Source organism: Falco biarmicus, chromosome 8 (assembly GCF_023638135.1).
Source record: "Falco biarmicus isolate bFalBia1 chromosome 8, bFalBia1.pri, whole genome shotgun sequence".
Lineage (NCBI taxonomy): Eukaryota > Metazoa > Chordata > Aves > Falconiformes > Falconidae > Falco > Falco biarmicus.
Genome location: NC_079295.1, coordinates 31,187,717 through 31,206,597, shown reverse-complemented (window position 1 = coordinate 31,206,597; position 18,881 = coordinate 31,187,717). Strand labels below are relative to the sequence as shown.

At 46.1% G+C, this 18,881-nt stretch overlaps 2 protein-coding genes across 3 annotated transcripts; one reads left to right on the top strand and one right to left on the bottom strand.

Annotated features, from left to right (window-relative positions):
* Nucleotides 1–774: 774 nt before the first annotated feature.
* TSN (translin) lies at nt 775–9,356 on the bottom strand. 2 transcript variants are annotated; one of them, XM_056348668.1, is made up of 6 exons: nt 8,921–9,120; nt 8,750–8,843; nt 4,397–4,493; nt 3,458–3,573; nt 2,690–2,769; nt 775–2,317 (listed from the first exon to the last, which is right to left on the bottom strand). In XM_056348668.1, exons 1-6 carry the CDS (start codon nt 8,984–8,986, stop codon nt 2,081–2,083), a joined length of 690 nt encoding a protein of 229 aa, XP_056204643.1. In that variant the 5' UTR covers nt 8,987–9,120; the 3' UTR covers nt 775–2,080. The 2 variants fall into 2 exon arrangements, with proteins under 2 accessions (XP_056204643.1, XP_056204642.1); XM_056348667.1 differs by lacking the exon at nt 8,750–8,843 and having other exon boundaries at nt 8,921–9,356.
* NIFK (nucleolar protein interacting with the FHA domain of MKI67) lies at nt 9,310–13,610 on the top strand. Its single transcript, XM_056348669.1, is given in 7 exon segments — nt 9,310–9,436; nt 9,519–9,644; nt 10,507–10,615; nt 10,828–11,039; nt 11,713–11,793; nt 13,032–13,182; nt 13,185–13,610. Coding segments are annotated over 7 exon segments (846 nt in total). The 5' UTR covers nt 9,310–9,316; the 3' UTR covers nt 13,232–13,610.
* Nucleotides 13,611–18,881: the final 5,271 nt, after the last annotated feature.

Below are 18,881 nucleotides of genomic sequence, written 5' to 3'. Positions count from 1 at the left end.
AAAGCAACCACAGCATCTGGGACTTAAGCCAGTGCAAAGCCTTAGCAAACACCTGCCCTGCAACCAGAAACCTACCCTGCCACGTGGCCTCATGTCCCTGTCCACATGCCAGGAGTCCTCCAACCCGAGACACACCAGACTGCTGCTCAGGAAGCCTTTCTCTAATACCCCGCTCCCAGATTTCCTGCGTGACCTTGGTCTGCACGGCTCTGTCTCGGAGCCTTAGGATGTTGTTTCACCCTAAATATCTGGTTTTGGCAGTAGAACTGGCTTAAGGTCCTTCCTTCCTCCCACCTCCCCAGGGTTAAAGCAAGAAAGCAGCAAACAGTGGCACAGGGCAAGAACAAAGAACTACTTTGAAAGCTGTCATTGCCATGGGGCTCAGAAGTTACACCCTCATTTTCTTCAGTTGTGAAAGAGGAATATTACCATCTACCTATGTTATGTGACGTAAGATACAAAGGGTGAGGACGAACATGAAAGACTGAGATGCTCAGAAGGTGAACCGTGCCACATCTTGGATTTGGTAACAACAAACTCCTCCATACCTCTCCTGTTTTACTTGAAGCTGCTCAAAATTAAAACATAAAATCTGTGGCTTGACTTAGGCTCCACTCACCAGTGAGTGGGTAAGAGCACACCATTGGACAGCGCATAGCCAAAGCGAGGAATTCTGTTATTGTCTGAACTTGAATTCTAGTATTTCAGAGTAGGCTCCCAGGAAGGAAAGCAAGTAACAACACATAACCAGACAACAGGCAGTTAACAAATGGCCAAAATCAAAGAACAGCTTTTATTGGCCAAAATAACAAAGAAACCATTTTCTTCCAATAAAAAAAACCAAACCCTAACTGAAACACTGGTAAATTTTGCTACACAAAAAAAAAAAAAAAAAAAAGAAAAGAAAAAAAAAAAGAAACACTAACAGACCCCACATAACCATGACTATCCGCGTTCATCCTCTGGAAATACTTGTCCTCCTAAAGAAGTCAGTTTTTCTCCTTAACCCTCCCACACCAGCAGAAGGAGAAGAATGGCAAAACTCAGTCATTTAGGACAAGAGACCACACAGACTGGGAGGTATGAGTCTGTCCATTTCCACAAACGAAAGGGGTGGTTGGTGTTTGCAGACATCTTACATGCAAAGTACCTGAAGGTAGTACTTTCCCATTTTCTGAAGATACAAACATTTTACAACATGAGCTATAGTTTTGGTGTGGGTTTTGGTTTTTTTTTTAACCCCAGAGCACAGATGCAGTATGGCTACTCAGGCTCTACCTGCAGTTTATCAGTTAGCACTTCTCTATTTGGAAACCGTGTAGTTAAAAAAAAAAAAACTGGTTACACTGAGTTCTCAAGGCAAATGACTATATTAAAACTCAGCATTTACTTATGTCAGTAAAACAAATACCAGCCAGTGAAAGCAGATGTTTGAGAAAAACTTGCTCCCCCTGGTAACAGAAACCTTGGAGGGAAGGAAAACAACAAGACAGAAAGAGAGAGAGAGATGTGCCCGGGTGCAATACACTAGTTCCAATGGAGACATTCTCAGGAATATTTTCACTAATTTCTCAGTAAAGGGGGGCATATGTTAACAGAAGCCATTTTAAGAAACAAAAAGGCAAAAAAATAACGATCAGTGTCTTAAAAAAATGTATACCTATTTACACACTGTGGTTTTTAAAACATCACATGTATCTGCAGTGAGCACACATCTTTAAAGGTGTGTGAGCAGAGACAGCTGAAGCACATTGCTGCCAGAGCAGTGAAGCAACGCTACAGAACTACAGAGAATTCCACCTCATGGGAGTCAGTGACTACTATTGCTGCTGCGCACTGAATGGCACCATGTGTTTTAACAGAGGAATTCCACTGGAAACAGAGAGCCTCCTCCCCTAATCTAGACATGATTTAACAAAACATTTTGAGATCTAACACCCGTACAACACCTTTTGTAAGAAAATAGAGAGCAGCTTTCAGCTGCAGTTCTTCTAAACTACTGTAGGAAGGTTTCACTAACACGCTTCCTAAATTGGCAACCATCTGAGGTAATCAATGATGCTGTTAAAATGAGCATCCTTCATTTCTCTCCACCCACAGCAACCGTTGCCTCCTTATTGAGTCCTCTGATGGACAAATCGTAAACCACTTCCTCAATTTTCTTGACATCGTATTTCAGGCCATCGTAACGTTTCCTCAGAGAGTCATTCTTCAGGTTGAGGAGACGGAAGCCAGAATCCAGCTCGTTGATAAAAGTGGAGATGCGGAGAGGGCGAGAATAGTCACCAGCTGTGACACTGTTCACTGCCAGTCTGGACTAAAAAGGGAAGAGCGGAAGCGAGAAGGAATGAGAGGAAGCACACAGGAGAGTATCAGCAGAGGAACCCACCCCAATCATGTCACTATTCTCATCAGTTACTTTACCAAATGAAGCCGTTTTGTTCCACGCAGTCAGGCTACTTATACTTAGATCTACCTTTTTGTTGACCATAATCCTGGATTTTTAACCAAGTGATAGTTAAATCTTAAAATATCAGCAAGGAACAACTCTGGCACACAGAGAGGCAGTTTGCTAGAAGTTCAGATTAAGGCATGTATCGTAACTTCCAGGAACAACTTGGGAAAGTCAGAAAACACTTTTTTTTCAGGTCAGTTTTAACCCAAATATATGCACTAATATCTTCCTTACCAGCTCACTGGCGAGTGTTAATACACCAGAAAGATAGTCTTCAATGTCCAGGTGAAAGCCCCGCTCTCGCTCAGCTTCAACTAAGATGAAAAACAGAGTGGTACTCAGGTGGTACTGCACATGAGCAAAATCCAGTGAGTTAAAATTGCATTTGTTTACTGGAGCTAATATGAAATATCAAATTTATGAAATATTATTACAAAATAAAAGTCAGCCTTTTCCTGTATGTGATGTGATTACTGCCTCTTCTCAGCATTTTGATTTAGCATCTTGTGCATCCTCAACTGGATGTGCAACAGGTTACAATTGATCCAACAGCATAACTGAATTTACATCAATATACAGGAGAAGGATTTGTAGTCATCTTTAGAAAAATATTTTCCTAATTTTTTTCAAATTCTTTGCTCTGTGAGGACACAATTCTCTTACAGCATGAGAATTTAATCTGTTTTCCACACTTCTTAAACACCAAAAACAAAAAGTGGGGAAAATAAGCTCTCATTTTTGTATTATTCTTTTGGTAGATTTACGCAATTTGAATGAATAATCTTCACTGATGAAAAACATTAATGAATAAGTACTTTTGTTCACATTAGATTTGCTGATTTCCACCTTCTAAAAGAATTTGTTGTTCATATAATGAAAACAAATACCAGATTTTGTAACCTATTTCTTGGTAAGAAATGAAGTTCTGCTGTTTCTCTATACCTCTGAAAGCTACAGTGTCTGAAACAGTCACATTTCTCTTCAGTTACAATATTAACTTACTCCCAAGTATTTCTGCAACAGCTTCTCGGGTCACTAACGTTTCTGACTCCAAGTAGACTACAAATGCTGCCAGAAACACCAACCGCTGAAGCACAAACCTCCAGTGCTCATGAAATCTGTTGAAGAACACACCAAGGCAAAGTGTAAGTAAGTAACATCTATTACTGGAGAGCCAGGCAACAAGCATACATTATGTATACATTACATTTTCCACCTTTATGCATTGCACTTCACAGTATTTTTTGCTTATCAAAACACCACCAGCTTCAAGTCACCTCTTCGGTACTCCATAACTTCACCCCCCAGGATACTACACTGGACATTAGTATTTGCTTGCACCTCTCACACACCTACTCAAGTTCATGGAGTTTTTCAGGTTGTCCCACCCACAAGACAATCAGGGCTTTCCCTCCCATCTTCCCTCAGCAGATTTGAGCTGACAAGATTCTTATTCTTTGGAATGTTGCTAGACATCGTCCCCTCCTGGCAACAACAAAACACAAAGGTGACAACTTCATTTAGTGTCTGCAATGCCAAACAGCCATTTCATGACAGATTTAGAGCTCTGTTTTCAGAAATGCCCCAAACCTAGCAACTTCACTGAAATTAATGGAGTAGCAAATGCTCTGCTCCCAGAAACAAGGGTGGCTCCAATAGAACGCTGATTTCTTAAACTTTGCTTTCTTTTTTTAAAAAGCTTATTGAAAAAGAATTTAATACTGGATATTTTTAGTGAAAAATTACGCTTTTGCTCAAACGCTCCATTTATTTTTTTTATCTATGCTGGTAAAAACCTCACACCTCTCTACCATGATTTACTTTTCAAACAGAAAGAGGCATTTGGCCCATAAGTCTTTAAATCATTCTTCCTCAGTAATGATGCCAAATATGCCCAGGCAGCTCCCATATCCATGTCTAGCTGTGTGTGATCCTGCACACCTGTAATACTGATCAGCAGGAAACTTGGTCTTCAGAGATTCCAGCTGCGTTCTCACTGTACTGAAGTGTTCACGAGCCTTCTGACATTTCTTTGGTACTGAAAAAGAAACAGTGCAACATTCAGTACTTGACAGAGAACAGGGGTTTATAAACAGTATTCTAGCGTAGACAGCGCTACTTACAACCTTTTCTTGTCCAAGATTGATCCCAAATGTCAGCAGACTATCTAAGAAACACTCATTGCTGCACCACAAGTCACACAGGTAGAGGAGAAATAGTCCCGAGGCCTGGGCTGTCTAATCTGCTCTCGTCCTTAGTTCCAAACTTGGGCCAAAACGCCCCAGTGTTATTTAAGAATCACTGCTAATCATGACTAATTACTGCTGCTGTAAAACTTATGTCATGGATGAAGAACCCATTCTGTAATGGACACTGACAGAAGAAAACACTAGGAACGGACTTGTACAGTCAAAGGAAAAGCAACTTTTCTTTCTCCATTTTAAAATCTTACGGTACTTTCTTCTTATTGATCAGTTAGGTTAGATGAGGCAAAACATCCCTTGAGGAGACTGCATTTCCTGCTTTCAAATGATGTATTTGAAGAAAAGGGATTGCAGCCGGTCCAATGTACGTTACCCTTCTGCGGAGAAACGGTCTCTTGTTTTGCACCACCCACTGCCACCTCCTGTTCACTAACGCGAGTTACAGCCACACTGCGCCCACAGCACCAGCGCCCACAGAACTCATCAAACCAGCATTTCTTAACTGCAGCCTTCTCAGAAATCCTGGTCGTGGCCCAAGGAAGGCAGAAGATCAACCCGACAGGCTCTCCTGCATCTTGAGTACAGAAGTTAGGATTACTTCAACAAGATGCATAGAAGCTAAATCTGAAAGCTGCAATGAATGCTTTTTATCAAAAAAGCCCTACTAGGAGTTACTTCAGTGTGTTACAAAAACTTCTTTCAATTAATAAGACATATTTTCTGTTAAAAAAAAAAAAAGAGGGAGGGTATTTAAAATTAAAAGCTTCAGGAAGCAGAAGGTGAAAGTGCTCCATGTGGCAGCTGGAATGAAAGAAATGTGTGAAGTTCACTGACAACTGCCCTTTGTTCACAACACCACCATCCTCAAACTATGGTGCCTGCCTCAGTTGTGTAATCTGTCGTGTGGCAGTTGGGGACAAAGTAAGGAATAATTTGTATTTTGGTTTCTGTCAAAAGAACCTGTGGCAAAAAAAAAATAAAAATCTTTACTGCAAAGTTTCAGACAACAGCGCCCAACAATACACATATAACCTCCCAACTTCAAACTATCCTTGTCCCTCCTCAGATACCACCAGTGATGTTTTGCTAAACTTGACACAATGTGTTTTGAGAGCAAAGACATACTCAGTTGACTTTCAGCCTCCAAAGACCCTACCTGTCACTCAGACTCACATCAGCTGACAGCAGGCTGCAGCACACACTGCCCTGAAGAGCTTCCCGAGCAGTTCTCAAACTCCACTTTGGACAGGGAGCAGAGGAAGCTGAAAGAGAGATCCTCCAACCCTCTTTGGGAGGCTGCTGGCCTAAGGCTTTGCTGGTTTTCCTTCCTTTCCCTAGAACTGAATAAAGGCTGGGGCTGAAAGTGCTTACCCCACAGCTAAACAGTCTCACGCTCAGCGCAGAGAGAGAACACAGAGGAGCTGGCACTGTGACACGGCTGTTGTCGGTTGTAGGTGGCTGCCCCACAGTAGGAGAGGTTAGATGAAAAACTCAACAGGTTTAACCAAGAGGTACTTTAAGTTCCCAGAGAACAAAGGAAAGACATTGTGCAAGATAAGATTTTAAATACCACTGACTGGCATTCAAGGACAGGAAACAGCCCTCCATCGAACTTCCAGCTGCCTGTAGTTCTAACAGAGCTCGTGGCGCCCCTCAGCCTTTTCTTTGGTAGAATGTATTGCTCAGTCTGGTGCAAATCCCTTCCCTGTTTTCACCAGCCCTCTGTTGTCTCCTCGAGTTTTCATCACTCTGCCTCAATTGATGATGCAAGAATAATTACAAAGGATCAGCCAGCAGGCTGTGGGAGAAAAAGTCATCTTCCACTTATACTGGCATGAGGGCCAGGCCACAAGAAGCAGTACAGCTTCTGGTGGCGGCAGCAGCAGCCTAAACCATCGACAGCAATACAGCTGCAGTCACTAAGTATCATTAATTACTATGTCACCTGTGACCTTGTAATAATTAATAGTATTTTTGCTTTTTTAATTAGTTACTAGTTTATATAGTTTATTTATAATGTAATGTTTTTATAGCTCAATATAGTCTATTAATAGTGTTAATAATTTTACTTACATCTTGGAACAAATAAATATAAGGCTGTCTAGCCAGAACTCTGTTGCAATGAATAATCCTCCCTTTCATAGTTACAAGAGGCATTGTTTATCCATCTACCAAGGAAGAAATATTCTAGTTTCTTAGAAAAAATGTGATACTGACTCAAAGAACAAGATGCGGTAGTAAGCCCAACAGCCATTTAAGCGCACTACACTGGCAGAACCACAACCGTTGCGAAACAAAAATGTAGTCTGAACACAGGACATCTGGTAAGTGCTATTTATCCCCCTAACAATCCTTCTGTTACCCGGCATTGTATTATTTTGCGGTAAACCTTTATTAATCTAAATGTTTATTGACTTTATTATGCTTGTAATCGATGACAAACTGACAGAACTACTATCATGAGTTAATTCCTAACCTATTATACATATATTCATTAGCATAGCAAGAATTATAAGCTGAGGTCTGGGGTTTTTTTTACTGGTGTGGGGGTGTGTGTGTTTTTTTGTTGTGGGTTTTGGGGTTTTTTTTCCCACTTTAACTATTACAAATCTTTTCTCAGACTCTGCAAGTTCCAGGATCAGCTCTCTCCAGGAATTAAAAATCAAGTGAAAATACACTGAGCTGCACAGTGGTCTCTACCATTAAATGCGGGAAAGCAGCCCCTGAAGTTGATATCCAGACAAAACAACTGTCACAACACCCACAGGTTTACTCAGCTTAGAAAAATGAGTGCATGCCGTGTAAATTAACCGATCAGTAGTTTTATTTTTTAGCACTGCCAGATTTCCTACGCAGATGGAAGCTGCACTTGTCCACAAAGGTCAAATCTCAGGTGTTGTACATTGCTTGACCCTCTCAGAGGCCAGAGAATTCCCAGGCCTCCAGCTCTAGCATGAATGTGCTGGCAAACAGCATCAGGCTGGTAACAACCAGTCAGCTCTACAGGTGAATAAAACAGCACCTGATGAAATTTAGTCTTCTATTCACCTTCAGAGGGTGGCCTGCAGATTTCTCCCTTACCCAAATTCCTCTCAAGACCCTTCAGGAAAGTCAGACTGGTTGCTTCTTCTCAGGAGATACTCATTGACTTGAAAAAAATAGCTTTCAAGTTGCACATTTAAGGGAAAAAGCTGTTTATTCCACTAGTTTCCCCAGTAAGTTGAAAAATGGGGACAAGGGATCAGAAGCTGCAGATTTGACATCTAGCTCTATAGTGCTGTTCTCATGGCCCAGAGGAAATTGTTTAGCCCAGACACATCATGTCTGACATCTTAAACAAATTTGGGCTGAAAGCAAGGAACCAGGCTAGCTACAACCCAAACCTCAAAAACAGCCGAACAATGCCAGCTGCTGCTCAAATGTATGAGGACAGGTTCTGCTTTATCAGCCTTTGCAAATTCCCTTTATATTTCGCCACACTAAACAGATTTTTATATATGCGTACATGCACACAGAGTCAGTCTCGTACAAACCAGACGAAAGCTTCCCCCCCTCAACCTGAACACCCCCCCTAAGGCACTGGGGATCACGTCTTTTTGGGAGACGGGGTGATGAGATGCGGAAAGGGCTACAAAGGCCCAGCAGGTAATGGTAAAATTAGCAGAATGTAAAGCTCTACATCGCGTCGCTTAGAGGAAAGCCTGCGGGCCAATTCGACGACCTAGGAAGCGAACACCTGTGGAAAGAACACCCCTGTGCCGGGACAGCGATGTGCCAGGCTGGGGAGGGGAGGGAGGGACCACGCAGCGCGCCCCGGGGATAGCAGCCCCTGCCACCGGCGGCCTGCGAGCGCCCCGGGGATAGCAGCCCCTGCCACCGGCGGCCTGCGAGCGCCCCGGGGATAGCAGCCCCTGCCACCGGCGGCCTGCGAGCGTCCCGCGCCGGGCACCGCGCCCGCCTCCCCCCCGACCCGCGGCAAAGGGGCGCCCGTGAGGGCGCTGAGGGGGGACCCGCCCGCCGCCACCGCCGCCCCCCCGGGAAGCGGAGCGCGGCGCCGCCGGCGGCTGGCGGGCAGCCGTGCGGGACTCACTGGCCTGGAAGCCGTCTCCCTGGTGCACGCCCTGCAGCAGCGTCAGGATCTCCCGGGCCGTCTGCTCCAGCGCCTGCACCACCTTCCGGATCTCCTGCGGGCACAGGCCGCCGTCAGGCGCGGCACTGCCCCGCCCCGCGCCCCCCCGGCCCGGCCCGGCCCCGCGCCCACCTCGCGGATGTCCTGGTCGGCGGTGAGGACGCCCTGCAGCGCGATGAACATGTCGCTCACCGACATGGTGCCACCGCCTCCCGCCCCCGGGGCCTTTCGCGCCCGCAGGTGGCCTTCGCCGCCGCCGGCGCGGGGCTGCCCGTGCCGCGCCTGACCGCGCCGCGCCGCAGCGGCCAGAGGAGCCGGGAGGTTGGCGGCGCCGGCGGGTGCCCGCGGGGAGCTGCTCGCCCCAGCGGGGGGCTCCGCGCCTCAGAGCCCGCCCCGGGGGGCCGCGCTGGCCCCGCTGACGTGGTGGCGGTGCCGGGCCCCGTGGCTGGGCGACCGCGCCCCGCGCCTGCGCGCCCTTACCGCCGCCTGCCGGGGCAGTGACGCGCTTCCGGCGGCGGCGAGCGCGGCATGGAGGGGGCAGCGGGGTCGGGTGCGCCTGCACCGGCATCGTTCCTGGCCTTGGAGCCGCAGCTGCAGCGCGAGTTACAGCAGAAGGTGCAGCGGGCCAGCAAGAACCGGGCAGCCAAGGTGAGCGGGGCCCGGGGCGGCGCGGCCTGGCCTGGCCCAGCCCGGCGCGGCCTGGTCTGATGCGGCTGCTTGTGCCCCGCAGGAGGAGCTGACGCCGGGCGTGGTGTACGTGGGGCACCTCCCGCGGTGGCTCTGCGAGCCGCAGCTCTACCAGTACTTCCAGCAGTTCGGCACCGTGACGCGGCTCCGGCTCTCGAGGAGTAAGAAGGTAAAACGCGCCCAGCCCCCGCGGCGCTCTGGGGGCCCGGACCGGGCCGCCCCCGAACGTGCCGGGCCGCCCCTCCGCTCGCTGGGGGCGCCCGAGGCACGGCGGTGCGCGCTGCGGGCCGCCTTAGGCTGGGCCGTACAGTCCCGTGGAGCCTCTGAGGCCTCCTCCGTGCCCGGGCTGCCGGGGCGGTGAGGTGCCCCCGGCAGCCCCCCGCGGCCTGCCCGCCCCCACCCCCCGCCTGGGCCACGTGGGGAGCTTGGGTGCGGTTTCACGAGTGAGCAGAGGGGCGCACCGTGCTTAACGCCCTGTCTTCAGAATAATGCTTCCAGAAGGAGCGTCGGGCTGCTGGCGTGAGTCCCGAAATTGCAAATAGGCAGTTTCAGCAGCAGTTAGTGTAGCACCTTTTTTTTTTCCACGACTAAATACACTTATGTGAGAAGTGTTGCCAGAATAGACTAATTAAAGGTGGAATGTGAAATGTCATGGAAAACGCTCCGCCCTAGGGTTCGTGTTGCTTTGTGCTCAATAAATTTAACAACTACCATTTCTGGATTTATAAACGCACTATAATGTTGCTATATAAGCTTGGTAACAACAGAACAGCAGTAATGCAGGGCAGCTTTTTTTTTTTTTTTTAAATAAGTATTGGTGCACAGTTTGTTTCATATGCAAATATATATTTATGAATATGCCATACCAATTTAGGACTAAATCTGATGCTTTTCGTGTTTTCACTAAACTTCAAGAAATTATTTGTGTTTAGCTGAGAAAGGGCTCTAACTTTGAAAGCGTAATGTAATTTTCCTGTAGTTCTTCAAGTATCAAAGCATTGTTTCAGATTTCTTTCTGTCGTTGCTCACAGACTGGAAATAGCAAAGGCTATGGATTTATAGAATTTGAGTCCGATGATGTGGCCAAAATTGTTGCAGACACAATGAACAATTACCTGTTTTCTGAAAGATTGCTAAAGTGTAAGTATAAGCTGAAGTGCAAGTCCTCTAGCTTGCAACAGAAATTCATAGTTATATGTGTTATTTTTTTGGACTGTCTGGAGAGTTTTTAATGAAGTCGTGTCCCAAAAGGGCTTTATGTGGGACTGAGCTTTCTATTCCTTTTCTTTATGTGTATGTTTCATGAGAAGGGTAGCTCTGCTATAACTTGGTGTCATGTGTTTGTGATACAGGTCAGTTCATATCTCCTGAAAGGGTCCATGAAAACCTCTTCAAAAACAGTAACAAAATATTTCGGAAGCCTTCTCTGCCAGCAGTCAGGCGGTACAATAAGATACGTTCACTGGTTCAGAAGGCACGGATGACAAAGCGGCTGCTACGGAAGGAGAAACTTTTACGGAAGAGGCTGGCTGAAAAGGGGCTCGATTATGACTTCCCAGGATTTGTAAGTTTGACATTGTTTCAACGAGTGTTTTGTCTAAACACTCGTTTTAGTGTTTAGAACTAAACATGTTCCTGAGATTGTGCTAAATATGTGAAAATCATGTGGGTTTTGTGCAGCTGGTAAAAGAACCTGGAGCACCAGGGAGGCCTACTTGCTTTAAGAACTGTATAGAAGCTCCTGGAAATTAGTGTAGGGCTGTTGCTGGTTTGCCCTGTATGTATATGCGGGTTTACTTTTGGAGCAAAGGGAAGACATTCTTTTTTTTCTGTTAGTATGAACAGTTGGATAGTCTGTGGTTTTAATATTTGACTCTAGGTCACTGAAGATAGAGTTTTTGCCCAAACCCTGTGGGAGGCTTTGGCAGGGTAGATCCCAAGACTAGACCGTCCATCCATAGATCCTGCCTATGCTAACAAAGGACATTGCTCATTTGCAGAGTGCTTGGGTGAAGTACCTGAATTTTAAGCAATGCTGATTAACATGGTATTTTTCTTAAATGCAGAGTAGCAGGTTTTCTTACATCACTTTGGGTGGTTTTGTTCAAACAAGATCACCTCTGTAGTGCTGTAAGTAATCTTACTAATGCAAAGCTTTTGTAGTTATGAGGCAAAGAAACCTCTAGATACAAACAGGGAAGTTTGTAGTGATCCACCTGATCTGTTTTGCTTCCTAGGCTGCACAGGATCTTTCCATAAAGAGAAAAAAAGTTAAAACATCCAAGCAATCAAAACCAAACGTTTCTTTGAGCAGCCAGGTAAGACCCAATGGTCCTAGTGGTGCCAAGCACCACGCTCCACCATTCACACTGGGGCAGATGTTTCAAGTCTGCAACTGGTATCTTTGTATTAATTTCAACACCTGAAAACGTTTATGTTGTTTGATTGAGAGATTTTTGTGCCAGAAGTAGCTTCTTTAAGATGGATTAACATTCTTGAATGGGGGAGGTTGGTTGTATCCTCTCAGTTCTTTCTCTTGCACAAAGTATTTAACAGCAAAGGCTTCCGCTCAGCGTGTTGTAACTAGCAGTGCTTGTCCGGAGGTGTGTCCAGGCAGTGGTGTGTCTGCTGACAGCTATTCAGGACTAACTAGAGGCTGGAGAAACACAGGGTACTGGGGGCAGTCACCTGTACACCACTTACACCTGTGCTTTAAACTGGCACGAGCTGACTTCCTTACTGGCATCCTTCTGTTGGTCTGTGCTACCGTATAATACCAGGCTGTTTTGAAGAAAGGAAGTTGAACCATTAATACAGTCTAGTGCTGTCTGTCCCCGTTTACATGCTATGCTGTCCCTCCTCCCTCGAGCCCTCCAGGCATGGTATTCCAGTATTTTGAAAACTAATGTTGGCTAAAAGTAGCAGTGGGATGAAAGGAAAGCTCAGGTCATCAGGACTGAGATCTGGGATACTGACAATCTGAAAAGTCTGTAAGGTGTTAACATTTCTGTTTTGTTTCATCGCTGATGTGAGTTTGGTTTTGGTTTTTTTAGTGTTGCTGCATTTGCTTGTGTAAACTGGGACAGGGCTGGTTGTGAGGAAGAGAGGATAAGTCATACGTTCAATCAACTGAGTTCTGAGAACTTAAGGAGATAATGAAGCTGGAACGTTTCAGCTCTGCTGTGGGTTGAGTGTGGCATTTCTGTACGCCAGTCTCAGATACACTGTCCCTGCCCCTGATTCTTTTCGTCTTGGCATTACTGGTGCTTTGAGTCAGGAAATACAAAGTTTAGAAAGCAAATTTGCATAATGATATGTTAGGAAACATGAATTAATTACATTTGCCTTTCACTTACACTTTTTTGAAGATGACTTTTTTTTGTCTGAAGAAGTAATGTCTACAAAAATAGCTAGTTATAAAAATAAAACTATTTTCCCTCATGTGTGGAAGTTCTGAAGGAGAGCCGGACTGAGGTGCCCTGTGGTACCACAGAGGCTGTGACAGCTTTCTCTGGCAGATGCTTTGCAATGAATTGTGTTTTTCTGATCTCTTCAGGATCCTACTCCGGTCTGTACTCCAACAGTGCTTGAGCGCCGGAAAGGTTCTCAGATGGATGATGATGCAGAGGACAATGAAGTAACTCTCAGACTGCCCCCTACCAGTGTAAAGAATGCTGTGCAGAGACCAAAGAAGCAGCCAAGAAAAAGATCAAACCTGAAAAAACAAAAATAGACTTAAAATGTTGGTGGCTGTAGCCATGTTTTTTCTCAACTCAAAAACTGTTGACGTGGAGCTTCTTCTAGAGGTTCTGCTGCCCTGGCTTGGTTCGTCTTGACTAGACTGTTTCAGTCTTTCCTAGGCACGGTATCGGTTCACAAATCGTCCCCCTCCTGTTTAGCCGTGAGGGGACCTACAGTCTTTTTTGCCTTTGAAGATTTTCTTGACTTTGTGCTCACAAGTGCCCATGCTATGACACACCTACAGTCATGCCAGAACCTTCAGTTAATTCTGTAACTTGTCTCTAGTCCTCGCTGTTTTGAAAGAAAATGGGAGAGGCTCTTCATTCAGAGCTTGCTGATGCGGGCTGTATCTTACATTTATAATTAATGATGGGTGATAAAAGAATTAACCATTTTTCAGCTGTGTTGGCTCTTGGTAGTGGTTCTTCTGTTTAACTGAATATCTGCGTTTCATGCAACTGCTCACGTATTTATACAAATAGAGGGCGTGGGATTTTTTTTCCCCAATGAGAATTTAATCTCCTGTTTGCGATCAGTCAAGGTCTGCCTCTACTGTCCAGGGCAGAGGCAGAATGCCATAGCTGGATAAAGCCAGTGTCTTTCAACCCTGCTTTCGGCAATACTTGGGAAACAGCCTTTCCCAGGATGTGGGCTTGGAAAGGCCTGGGATTGGGAAGGTGGTCAGAAGAGACAGGAAGATGGCTGAAGTCACTTGCATTCAAGATGCCCATTCCTTTCACTATGCAGGCAAAAGATTTGTCTTTGAGAGTGTACCCTACTGTGGAGAACATAGGGTGACTGTTCTGTTGGCTGGTGGCTTAGCCAGAGTCACTGCTATGCTCTTGTTCCTCACACACTTGTGTAAAAAGCGTTTCACTCTGCAGAGGTCCCAGGTGTGCACGTGCTGACACTGTTTTCTGCTCGGGCTGACCAGGCAAAGGTAACTTGCTAATTCTCTGGGGTTTTGTGTGCCATAAATGTGCTGTTGCCTGGTTCAGAAAATGTTCAAGGAACTGCAAAGTGCAGCTGCTTCTAGAGGGACTTCTTGCTTAACTGTGGAGATGAGCACATGGTGACAGCTAGCTTATGTACAGCTGTTCTCGGAGTGAGCAAGGCTCTTTGAGAAGATACATCAGTAATCAGAGCAGTCTTGGTTGTGTTGGGAATTCTGTTGTTCTTTGAGCCCTGCAGCAGCTGGCACCTGTATCTCAGTTTCACTGCCTCTGTGAAACAAGGGTATCTTCTGCTTCAGGGAGTGCTAAGCACATCGCAATATTGTAATAAGCCTCTGGGAGGGTGAACCAGGAATGGCAAGGCAGGTTTTTGTCACAAGTAGTACAAGTTCAGAGTATGAGTGTAGCTTTTTGTTGTGCATCAAGATTTATTCTTGTTCCTACATAGCCTGTCATAGCTGACTGCAGATAACCACTCCTGTTTGGAAATGCAGTTTGATTGTGCATTTAGAATTTGGATTTTATTGCAAATCTGAGACCTGCAGAAATTAGTACCTAGCCTTGATCTTTTATCATCTGAGATAAAATGCTTTCTGCTGCTGTTGGCTGTAGGTCAGGCTTGGCAGAAGATTTCAGAGGAAAGCCCAGGTGATAATAACCGGCTGCTCAGGTAGGTGGTTGGCACTAATTCCTTGGCTATTTTAAGACTTGGGCTCTTGGCAGAGAAGAAGAAATCTGAACCATTGGCCTGGCTAATTCTGTCCTGTTTGGCCTGATCACTTGAATAATCATGTGATCGTACTGACATTCTCTTGGTGACTCGGATTGCTCTCCTTTGTTACTCTAAATTGTCAGGGAAGCCACTTGGATGAGTGTGTCTTTATCAAATGCTTGTCATTTTGAGCACGCTAGGGAAATCTGTTGATCAGCCCATTGGTCACTGACAGTCCTTGCCTTCTGATACCAGTGTTGCTGCATACGTCTGCAGGCTTTATTCTCTGTGCATTGTTTGATGTGAAACAGGCAGTGTTTACACATCGAACCTGTGGAAAATACATCCTCAGCTAAGATCTGAGATGAATGTGATCAGAGTGGGTGGCAGAAATTGCCTGTCTGCTAGTAACTGACATGCAGCTCTGAAAAAAGTTTTCTACCTTGACCTCATACAGCAGACAAGGAGCAAAATGCATCTGCCCAGAATGGACAGTTTGCTTTAAAAATCTGTATTTCTGACTTTGTGTTGTGCAAGTGAAGTTGGCTGTTTGGTCAAGATGAACAAGAAATGTGGCTGCACCTTCTCGTGTGCAGAGCTGAATCTCTTGGGTACAGTCTGACACGGTGGGGCAGCATGCTTCAGTTAGGTGGACGCACGCCACCCTCCAATGAACGCAGTACAAGATTTCCTGGGAAATTACCTCCCAGATTTGTAAAGAAACCTGTCTAGTCTGGGTAGTTTGGAGTGGCTGGCTGCATTGGTGTGAGTAACGCATCTTTAACACAATTTAAGAATATGAGAGAAGCCTGGTGTGGATCTTAATCAAATATGCCCATCTCTTTGGTGCTGCCACAAATACTTCTTCTGAGGCTGTTGAGTTATCAAGCTGCTTTTAAGAAAACTTAAGTTTATCTAGAGCAAATTATCCAGTGCAGTTCACCAAAGCTGAGCAGCTGCCTTCCTGTGCTTCCCATTCCAACGCCTTGGCCTGCAATAGGAACCTGGAGTTGCTTTCTTCCTACTCTGCTTCTGCTGCTGTGCTCTTTGTGCCCAGTGTTCTGCCCCTGTCTGGAAGGCTGTGTCTGCTTGCTGCTTTCTTCTGTGTTAGATTCTGGTTTCTTTCCACGCTGCTTGCTGTGCCTGCATGAGTTTACAGGGACTTGGGCTTCTCCAGCTCTCTTGAAAAGGTGTGTGCCTTTAAGCTAGCACCCTGGTTGCTGCTCACACTCCATATTCATGTAGCAGTTTGAGCCTCGGGAAGAAGTTCCAGAAAGCTGCACTTACAATAATGTTTGCTTCCTGCTGTATTTTTCCTTTCCCTTCCTTTTGTGTATTGGTCTTCCTTCAATTGAGATCAACTTAGATGGGAAATCTGAAAAGCAAGGAAACAAAATTCTGTGCTGTTTGAGTAAAGCGCAATACCCAGGCTACAGCAAGGAACTCTCAGCAGAAGGGCAGCTTTTCTTGGTGATGGTTTCTGGTTTTAGGCTGCCTGTGTTATTAATATACTGCTGTCCTGGGAGATGTACATAAGCAGAAATACAGACACCTGATACTTGCCAAACATAGTTTCCGTAGCAAGTGGACAGACGTGCTGTGTCATGAGTTATGCCTCAGTCCTCGCACTGATTTTTATTTCTCATCTTTTCAGTCATTTTTCCATCTTGGACAAACACAAACCTCCTGGCCACTGATTTTAGAGCGGTCTGTGAGTTGGTTTTAGTGGATGCTAGAAGTGTTGGAGCTTTGGTTTCAAGACATGACTTGCAAGCTCTCTGCCTTTCTGTCATGAATGACTTCGTGGAGGTTTTTTACTGAACACCTATGTATGTAGTACAATTTTCAAGCTTCAGAAACGCGGAGATGCTAGCAAAGTCTGCTAACTTACACTTGATTATTCCAATTTCTCTGTTTTGCAGGAAGGAGACCTGGGCATAGGGAGTGCACAGCATTTCCCAGCACATGAAGCACTGGAAATAAAAGGAATGGGGTGGGAAGAAAAGCAGAAGTGGCTGTAAAAAAGAGGGGAGAAAGGAATAATGAGGCTAGTGCTCACCTCCAGAGAAAAATGCATTGGTGAATTTGGCAGGGTTACACTGCTTGAAATTAAAGATGCAATTCAATGTTTTTCCTATTTGTTTTGCCTGTTGGATGTGCTGTGGGATGCCCAGGCTGCACAGTGTGTCAGGAATGTGCTGCAAACCATGGTCCAAGTGCTAGTGTTCACTCAGGAGCCCTGAGTGGCGGAGGAGAGCACGCTGGGCAAGAGACACTTGCTCTTGCCAGTAACAAGCCTGTTTGCTTTCATACCTGGCTTCTAAAATGGCTGCAGCCCCGGGGAACAAAGCTAAAACCTGTCTGCAGGTAGTTCGTGGTGCAAGGGGGGGTTTGTGCACGGCTCTGAGGGGTGACATCCTCTCCAATTAAAGTGCCAGTGAGAGAGAGGGTAGTTCTAGCAAATTCCTCCTCTCCCAGATTTCTCTTTGGAATGTTGAGGTGTTTGGTTCTTGCTTTGTGTGTGTGATGCAGCTGGCCAGGGTAGGGCTGTGTTGTGTGAGGTGCTGCACGTGTCCCTGCCCTGGGCAGGGCATTGCAGGTGAAAGCCAGTCAAGCGGGTAACAGGAGTATGGTGGATGTGACCTCCATTAGGTGTTTTGCAGGAATACCCACAAGTCCTCCTCTTGGACCAGACTCCTTCCTTGTCCAAGATGCTCTTTAAATGCATCCTGTTTTCCAGAGTTCACAATCTAACCCACAGTGTCTTGAAATGTCCAACTCCAGGCAGCAATAATCTGCACCTTCTTGGCCAGAGATGTGGGGGGGACCACCTCAGGGTGCTGCTGGAATGGTGGCAACAGGGAGGGCCCTTCTGTGCGTCAGGCTGCTGCCTGCCACCGCTAATCCAGCCACATCCCTCTCTGCCCAAGGCCGGCAGCTGTTAGAGTAAGCCAAGGAGATGGTTAACTGCATGAGTGAGGATCACTAAAGCGAAACATTTTCTCCCATGCAGGGTGCAGCAAGGCCTGTCATTGCTTCTCCCACCTAGCACTAATTAAGCAGATGGCAGGGACTGAGATGCTGGCTGTCCTGGGAGGTTTGGACTGGTTACACACCTGAGTGTCTGTGGACGGTGAAAATGTTTGGTTATAATTGTCTTCAAATGTCGTGTTGAAGGGAGCAGGCAGGATTATAAGGACAAATGCTGCAGGACTTTGAGGCAGCAAGGTGGGTGTCTGCAGTGAGCCGCAGGCACTGGGGCCACCACTTTTCCATGGCTGCACATTTGACCCATCACGTGGACTCTAGGGCCTGGCTTGGATTTGAGACTTGTTTTAAAGAACAGGGAGGAGAAAACCAAAACAGTTTTTTAGGATAGTGATTCTGGAAAGCTTTGGTTTTTTCTATGCCTTTTTCTAGTGATGACGGAGAGGAGGGCTTGGTGAGCAGGTACAGACCTGGAAATCAAGCTGCTTGCTCGGTGGTGTGGCATTGCTGCCAGTTTCCTGCAAGTACTTGCACAAACCCCTAGCTTGCCTATGTTTTGGTTTCTTTAAAATGAACAGGGAAGCTGAGGTACTTCTGTGAGCGTGGCTTTGTATGGCTGGAAGTGTTGCACCATTCCGAGAGTAAAGGCAGTACCTTGCCTCTCTGTCTTCCTTGCTCGGTGTACTCGGAGTTACCATTTCTTGCCAGCACGCCTGCAGAAGGCAGTTGCATGGTTGGGAGTGAGCAGGGGGTCTGTGCCAGTTGTGCAGCAGCAGCAGCACAGCTGCTTTGTTGCCTGCAGCATTTTTATTTCTGTTGACATGCGAGCTAGAAGGCATTCAGGATGACTTTTGGGTGCTGGACTGCATTTGCAGGTCTGCCTGTTAGAAGAGCTCGGTTCATCTGCCTGGAAGCAACAGACAGAGGAAATGCAAGGCAAATCTATAAGGTTTTTCCCTCAGCTGTCCCACACAGAGACATGTTTGTGGTTTATTAGCTGGACAATTGTTAA